This window comes from Apus apus, chromosome 4 (genome assembly GCF_020740795.1).
Source record: "Apus apus isolate bApuApu2 chromosome 4, bApuApu2.pri.cur, whole genome shotgun sequence".
NCBI classification, from domain to species: Eukaryota; Metazoa; Chordata; class Aves; order Apodiformes; family Apodidae; genus Apus; species Apus apus.
Window position 1 is genome coordinate 3337063 of NC_067285.1, and position 8570 is coordinate 3345632.

The window sequence follows — 8570 nt, forward strand, 5'->3', positions numbered from 1 at the left end:
ACCAATAGGAGAGCGCGGAGGGCGGGGCGCGCGCGGAGCGGGCGGCGCTGCGCTCTGAGGGGAGGAGGGAGGAGGGAGGAGATGGCGGCGGGGCGGGGGTTGCCCGGGCGGACCCCCTCGCTGGGCCGGCTTCCCCCGGCTTCCCCCGGCTTCCCCCGGCGGCTGGTGGCTCCCCCGAAGCCGGGGGAGTTGTGGCGGGGTTGCTCCGTCGGCAGCTGGCCTGGCCGCGCCGCCCCGCCGCGCTCCTCAGGGCCCCCCGCCGCCTGTTGTGCCCGGTGCTCCCGGAACTCGGCTGTCCTGGGGAAGGAGAGTGCCCCGTTAGGTAGCTGCGGTAAGGGAACGGGCACGCCGGGTCACTGAGGTGTAGGAAGGCAGTGAGCAGCTGGGGATGGGGCAGCCCGGAGCCGCAGCCTGCCCTGCCCGAGCGCTGGGCTCGGTGCAGGCCTAGCCGTGAGTGGCGTACAGAGGGTCTTCGCCTCTTGTAATTTTGGACACGTTTCCTCTCAAACGACACGATTCTCCGTGCCACGGGAGACGGTTTGTGACAGGTCAGGGAGGACCCGTGCCGGCTGGCTCCCCTCGCCCTCCCAATGTGCAGCAGCAACTGGGACCCGGGCCCACCCTGGGGCACTTGTCCTGTCTTGCCACTGGTCCTGATGACGTTTAGATGATCCTTGTCATGTCTGAAAATCTTGCTTGCTCTCAAACTTGATTGAAAACAGCCTGAAGATTTGAAAGTGACTGGGGGATCTCTGAGGCACAAAGTGCTCAAGTGGTGTTTCCTGTGTGAACGAAGCTAAATTTTGCTTATTTTTAGTGACACAAAGCTTATGTCCTTAAGCAGTAACAGCAATGCTGTAAACACAACAATACACTTTGGTATAAAAATACACATACTGAATTTATTTAAGAAATATAATTATTTAAGGTAATGTTTTAAAGCAGTTTTAGCCAAACTTCTATATGTTGGATCTGTGCTTGCTGCCAGACTAGTACACCAATTAAGTATTTATTCCTTATGTTGCTTTAGTATCCTTTTATATTTCATTCTTAAACTTTCTCAGCTTTCACCCATATTCTCAGCGGAGAGCTGCAGTAAATACTAAGCTGTTTCAGCCTTTCAGAAAACAAAACCAAATAAATCCCAAAACACAGATTTCTAACATAGTAACACTTTAAAAGCTAAAGTGTTGTTTGATTGAGTTTGCAACAATGGGCCCCAAGTTACTAAATCTGAAAATGACTAGAGGGGAATGAAAGCAAATTGCAGGTTTCTCTGCCTGTAAGGCTCTCTGTCCTTCTCTAGTTGTTCCTCTCACTGGCTTACTCAGCCCTAAAAATAGCATTATTATCTCCACAGCCTTCTGATCTGATCCTGGAACATGTAGACATCAGTACAGTTTGTTATAGTCAAGGCTGAGATGACTATAAAGTAAAGAAAGTGTTGTAAAACAGATTGTTCCTACAGCTTAGTTACAGTTGGGTTGTTGTGTTTTGGTTTTTTTTTCCATAATCAGAATTGCATTATAGGGAAGAGCTTATTTTTCATAGACAAGGTTTATGTTACCCTCTGTAAGTCATTGTAAAAGCAATTTACCTGCTTTTGTACAGAAGAGTAACTCCCAGCACAGCATCATTAATAATAATAAGTTCTATATAGTCACTTCTCTTTATGACTGAGAGTCCAACAGACACTTAGAGAAACGAGGTAGGTCGTTTAGAAGAAAGCCTTGAAAAACTCCACAATGGCAGCTAGTATTCCCAAATGTCTTTGCCTTTCTCTGATAGTGAGATGGAAAACGAAGTTTTCCCCCAGGAGCTTTATCATGGCACTAGTAAAGGGCTGTGTCCATCTGAATCATTCATACTTGACTAGGACAAGTATGGTAGTTTTTCTTGTTCCATTTACCAGCTGTGGTGTCTGATTCCCACATAAGTTAGCCTTGAATATCAGAATACTGGAAAACAGGCCACTTGCCAGGAGTGTTGTGTCTTTTTTACAGTCAGTCTGTCAAGGCCCAGGGTGTGAAGCCCTGGTTTGTGCTTGGTTGAGTGGAAAGTTCTGCCTTGTCTGCAGCTCACCCACAGGCTCCTTCCAGAGCAAGCAAGGGCTCACTGCCTAATTTTTTCTGTCTCTGAAATAAGCCTTACATTTAAGTTGGTTCTCCACTTCCTCATCCATAAAAACAACTTACAAAATGTTATTTAAAAAAAAAAAAAGTCTGCTACATCCATCTTGGGGACCTTTTATGTGATTAGAATGAACAGGCTGGGGACTTTTCTGGCCAGCAGGCAAGTGGCACGGGGCAGAGGGCATCCACGCTCCAGCCCTGTCTGCCACCCCCCTGTTCCTTGAGGGACACAGTCCCCTTGTCCCCCTGAACCCCTCCCTGCCTGAGCAGTGCTTCCTGGCAGAGAGAACAGTTAAAATACTGTGGATGTTTGCAAATCAGTGCTTAGACTTGGGGGGAAAAAATCCCTAAGGTGCTGTCAGGTTTTTTTTTTAAACAAACGCTGTTTGTGTCTGCGATGAGGATGCGTGTGTAAATGGGATCTTAAGAGAGCATGAAGCTTCTTCTTAATATACCTAATGTCCTTGTTTTTTGTCTTGAAAAAACCCTCCTTTCTTCAGATATTGTCATTCAGGTTGTAAAGCACCATTGAAGTAATTGTGCTGAATTAATTATTTTTAAAAGGAACTCGATTTGCTGGGGAGGTTTAGATGGGATGTCGGGAACAGCTTCTTCTCCGAAAGGGTTGTCAAGCCCTGGCCAGGCTGCCCAGGGCAGGGGTGGGAGTCCCCATCCCTGGGGGGATTTCCAAGCCGTGTAGATGTGGTGCTGAGGGACAAGGGGCAGTGGTGACCTGGGCAGGGCTGGGGTAAGAGTTGGACTCGATGATCTTAAAGGTCTTTTCCAACCCAAAGGAGTCCATGATTCCACCAGCTCTCTTGTTTACCTTCTGCAGTCGGTAGGTAAGAGCAGAGTTGTTTTCTCTCGTCCGATCTTACTGAAGCACCAGAGTCACTCGGTGACGCAGCAGGGGGGGTGTGACGCCCCGGCGGGGGGCACCCCTGGCAACCCGCGGGGGGCCGGGGGTGTCATGGCCAAGGGCAGGCGGGCCAAGCCCAGCGACCGGAGCGCCGGCGTCTGGGTGAGGAACGGGCCGGCAGGAGCCCCGCGGGGCTTTTTTAATCCTTCACGTCTAGCAAAAACGAAACCCCGAGTTTTCCCGTTCCTGATGTTTGTCGGGAAAAAGCGCCCGAGGCACTCAGAGGACGTGGGCTAAAACCGACCCTGGCAGGACTTTTTCTTCGGGTTTCCATCAGTGCTGGAGGTCTCTTGTTTCACACTCAGCCGGCTGTCTTCTGCAAAATGCCAGCTGATGTTTGCCTCCGTTCTCTCCCCTCCGTCTCTGAAAACCTTGGAGCTGTTACCTTAAAGTTTTGTGTTTTCAAACCTACAGTCGTACAACAGCAGGAGCAGTATGAGAGGGGAAAAAAAAAACAAAACATAAAAAGAAAAAAAAATATATAGCATGTGTGGTTTTGTTAGATGGATTAAACTGTTTTCAGAAGGGCCCTGGAGAAATAATACTCTTGTCTGGTTACTCATGTACATCGTAAGGTCCTTATTATGGCAGGGGTTGTGTTGCTTGGAGGAGCCTCCAGATTTTTCCAGAGGCCACTAGGTGCTGCTGCAATCCAAGTAATAAAAAATAAATGGGAACGTGCGGTTTTGCCCACACTTCTGATCGGATTTATTTCGGGGTTTTGTTGTTGGCTTTATTTATTTATTTATGTATTTATTAAATAAGGGAAGAAAATTTCATTCTTTTGTAGTTTGCTCACATTGGAGTACACCAGAGTCGACTTGAGTCGATTACAAGTTCTGCACTAAAACAGATCCACGACTCAGGAGAAGCTCAGTACCTTGAGAATCAGTTGCCACTAGGCTACAGAGCTCGGGCACAGGTGAGTCACTGTGGCCATAAAGCCAATTCACAGAGCTCCTAAGATATCATCACTTGCCAAATTCTAAGTCAGATTAGGAGCTAGTGAGGCAGTCAGAGCAGGCTGGCAGACTTTGTGCCTCGGGGAGTGAAATGCTTCCTAGCTGTGCTAAGGAGGAAACAGATTTTGCTCTTTCTCAGTCACAGTTTTGGGTACTCAAAGTCCTGCTGTAGTTACTGCTGATTTCCAGCATCAGTTACTTTCCCCTTTTCTTAGCTACTACAGCTGTTTGAGGCATGTTTGTGTGCTAGAATATATTAGGATGGATCTCAGTCCAACATACATCTGTATGTACAGCCCTCTAAGAATGTCTAATTGACATTTGAAGATGTTTTCAATTGAATGTCAGAAATTCTGTGTATTCAGGCAAGGGTTAACTTTTTTTTACCATTGAAAAGTTAGAAACTTCCCATTTGAAACATATTTAAGGCTTGTTTAAAAATGGGGAGATCTGAGGCAGTCTTTGAAACAAACAAAATACAGCATAAAATGTTACAATTGCACAAGCACATTTTTATATCCTTGTCACCCACCAACTTTGTGCACAGAATATCTTCTGTTTTCATCTTCTCTAAGTACAGCAGTTCTACTGAGTTCATTTCACAGAGCTTGCTGTAAGGAAGGGCACAAATAGGCTGAGAAGGAATATTTAAAAGGGAAGCTTGAGGCTAGTGAAAAGGAGAAGATTATACTGTAACATGAGTATATGTTATGTTGATATTACTTATACTTTTCTGTGGAGCATTTGGTCTTAGCTATTGTATGAAAAGGAGAACTGGGTCAGAGGGACCTTTTATCAAGTCTGGTATGAATGTTCACCTGATGTTTTATGCCTTCAGTGTCAGAACGAGGTAATGGAATTCCTTTTCTGTCATGAGAGTTAAAATAAGGTCAGCGCTGAGAGTACAACGATGCATTGAAGGCCAAAATGTGATGTCACAGGAACAATCTGCAGAAGTTTGTCTATGTGATATTTTTAAAAAGTGCTGGTAGAGTGTTGGAAGCTCACTGCACGTGAAGCTGGATGCCTCATCTCTTTACATGGGGGAACTCACTGGCTGTGAGGTTAATTAATTTTCTCAGAAATCTAGTAACTGTTTAAGCTTATATTACCTCTTATTTCATGATAGTCCTATAATTATCTATAATAGATTTTTTTTTAAACCATCAGTTAATATGCAGAATACTTCCAAGAGATTAATTTCAGCATTTACCATCTTGCTTTTCCATTTTCCTGCACTATATATGCACTAGCAATAAACACTGTACCTAAAATGTGAAGATTGACATGAAATTGCAGGGAGTTATTTTAGTAAGCCTTACATTTTACTGACTTACAAGGTGCTTATTTTTAAACACATATGTGAGAGTGTATCCATGTGATTTACTTATCCATTCAACTACAGTGGGGTTAAATCTGTATGAGAAAAGAAATAAAAGTCTGGCATACAAAGGAAGAGAATCTGTCTAGTATTCAAAACACTCTAAGGTATGACCCTGCAGCTGACTCCTTGCAGATAAATCGTGTATTTGGTGATTCTTCTTGCTGGATCAGGCTTCTAGTTACATTTATCTTTAGAACTGATTCAGAGTCACTTACTCTTGAAACTTGTTTTAAAAATTGTGTTACCTTGAAACTTGCTCTTCTCTTTGGAGGAGAATATCACAGTTAGAAAATGAAAAACATATTCCACAGTGTTAAAATAAAAAATTGCTAGAGCATTTACAGTAAAAAAGCATAAAGTTCCCAAGCAGGAAAATTATGCTTGAGGAAGAACAGAGGAAATCTAATAGTCCAGAGGAGTTTTCAGTGTTTCAATTTTTAGCTATTTTAATCATATTGCAAAGATACATAATAAAAAACTTTAAAAAATTAAATATGTTAAATAACTTTAAAAATAATTATTTTGCAGTTTTTCTTTTTTTCTTCTAAAAATCTAGTTTCATTTTAGAGACTGGATGCCCATTATGTGAAAGAATGAGATTATAAATTAGTTATACAATTAATACCCCCTCCACTTCCCCTGCATCAAGCAGTGTCCATGACATTCAGTACATAAATCATAGATTAATTCAATTTTGAGGTCCCTTTTGTACTTCATTTTAATTAGCTTTAGGCTTACTAGTGAACCAGACAAGGCAATCCTGACATATATCTGGTATTTTGCTGCTTGCAGACAGAGTGTAGCATTTATTTGAAAATTTACCCTTTTATATTAATCATCTATATATCTATTCAGCAAGTCAAGGGAATGCAAATCCTCCTGACACTTTTCAAAATAAAATAAAATAAAATAAAATAAAATAAAATAAAATAAAATAAAATAAAATAAAATAAAATAAAGAGGGCTTCTATAAAACTATGTGAAGTTGAAGATTTAACAAATGAATGTGACTTCTGTATTAGAACATAGACAGCTTAATGACTAGTAGACTTCAAACAAGGTATGTGAAAATTCATAATTTTTTTGCTATCATTTCTTTTTTTTTTTTTCAGAAAGCAGTGAACAACAATTTCCCATTTTCTTCTCATGACAACAGACACAGTCTAGAGAATGTAGGAGAGTATTTTGATTCTGTAAGTACCCAACACTGAGAAAAATCAACCAAGTTCTCAGTCTGCCAGAGATTAAACACAGTATCTTTTCTCTCCCCTGCAAAACTTAGAGATGCTAAAAATTGTGAGAAGAGAAAAATGTAAACAGCAAAGAGAAACACATTTTTTATTAGTATTGGATGTGGCCTCTCTGGGGCTGGCACAGGTATGCAGCAGCTCAGATGGTCATTGGCAGAATTCAAGGGGAACAGATACCCCATCTTTGGGTCTCTGGCAGGCATTTTCTAGTGGTCCTGGTTTTTATGTCTTCGTATGATTCTGTACCCAGCCCTGCTGGCTCCTGAAAGTGACTGGCCTTGTGATGAACTTTTGTAGAGGTCTCAGACACTGCTAATTCACAGTCCAACATATTTGGTTCATACTCATCTTTATCCTAAGTTTATCCAAAATCCATTAAACACCCACAGTATATCTTCAGAACATATTATTTTCCAATCCACATCTCTTTATAATGCACCTGTTTAAATGTATGTTGCAGGAGCCACAACTTGGAATAGAAGTTAAATTGTTTGGGGCTTTTCTGTACGTGCAATGGTTTCATGTTGTTCCACTTTTCTTAGATTGTTGACATCTTTCTCAGAAGCAAAAGAAAAGTGCAGTTCAGGTGCTGATGAGGAGGAAGCAGCACATTGTGATATTGGAAGTTTGTCTGACTTTGGGCTCTGTTAGACCTAGATTTTTTGGTATTTATTATTCCCTGCATAAGCTCAATTTCTGTGCACTTTGTGTCATGTCTTGTATTTTTAGAGATACTGATCAACCATAATTCCAAATAAATTTCCAGCAAGCTGTGGAGTGTGAACATCAGGGTCTCTCTCTGTGTTGGGACACACAAGTGATAGTTTTGAAGGTTCAGACTTCATGGTCTGTTTCAGTTTCTTTCTTGCATTCTGACCAAAATTATTAACCTATTTCTTGCCATTGCTCTGCAGATTAATTTAGTCAAGTAGAGCTAAAGAGCTTTAAGTATATAATATGCCACAGAAATGCAAAGTGTAAGTGGTTTATTAGCAATAAGAGGTGGAAGGTCAACAGATTTCTCATTAGATATGCAACCAGAAATGTTCAAACAGGCAAGTCTGACAATATTATTTTTAACTTGCTGAAGATCAGCCATGAGTTCTTGAAATCACTGTGGTAACAGCTTTGTTAACTTCCCAGTGGGGTAGTGACTGTTACAAGATTCATCTGTGAAGCTGTGAGAGTAAGTCATATGTTTACATGAATTTTTCTTGCCATTTTTTTTCCTAGGGCTTGGGCCGGAGGAAGGTAGAACCAGAGAGACGGCAACATAACTCACAGAACTTCTTCCTTGAGGCTCATGAATTAGTTCCTAACAGCAAGGATGGCTTAACCACTTATCAGACATCATATGTGAAACATGAAAATGCTGAGAGTGCATTTTGGAGGCGGTACCCAAAGCAACACAAAAGATGGTGCACTGACAAACCTGCTCCTGAGACTGGAAAAAAACCTGCAGCCAAATGAGCCACCTGAATTATATAAGCACTGTTGGAGCTCTGACTTACCCTCAGCAGAGCCTTTTCTTGAGAGCTGAACTCCTTCTCATCAAATGAGTGATGAAATAAACATTGTATAAGATGAATGGGGTTGTACAGTTCATTGCAATCAACAATCTCATGTGACTCTGAAGACATACATTACTAAAACAATTTTAATGAAGAAGAGCATTATCAGGAAGAGCATGATTGCACGTATATTTAGAAGTACCTCTGTTGTGAGAACAGAGGTAGTGGTTGTACTTGTGTTATTTGATACTGGTTGACCTTCATCTTGATACAAAAGCTCCTTCAATTTCAGAATCAGTGTTATGGCTGTACCTGAAGCATCTGTGTTGACTGAAGTATATAAAGGAGCTGGGTCCTTGAGGGTTCACCACAACAGGGAGCCAAAACTGCATGTTCAGGTAAGAGAGAAACT

At 41.9% G+C, this 8570-nt stretch overlaps 1 protein-coding gene across 1 annotated transcript; it reads left to right on the plus strand.

Annotated features, from left to right (window-relative positions):
- Positions 1–3102: 3102 nt before the first annotated feature.
- Positions 3103–8201, plus strand: TEX36 (testis expressed 36). Its single transcript, XM_051616683.1, has 4 exons — positions 3103–3153; positions 3842–3973; positions 6510–6590; positions 7881–8201. Exons 1-4 carry the CDS (start codon positions 3103–3105, stop codon positions 8115–8117), a joined length of 501 nt encoding a protein of 166 aa, XP_051472643.1. The 3' UTR covers positions 8118–8201.
- Positions 8202–8570: the final 369 nt, after the last annotated feature.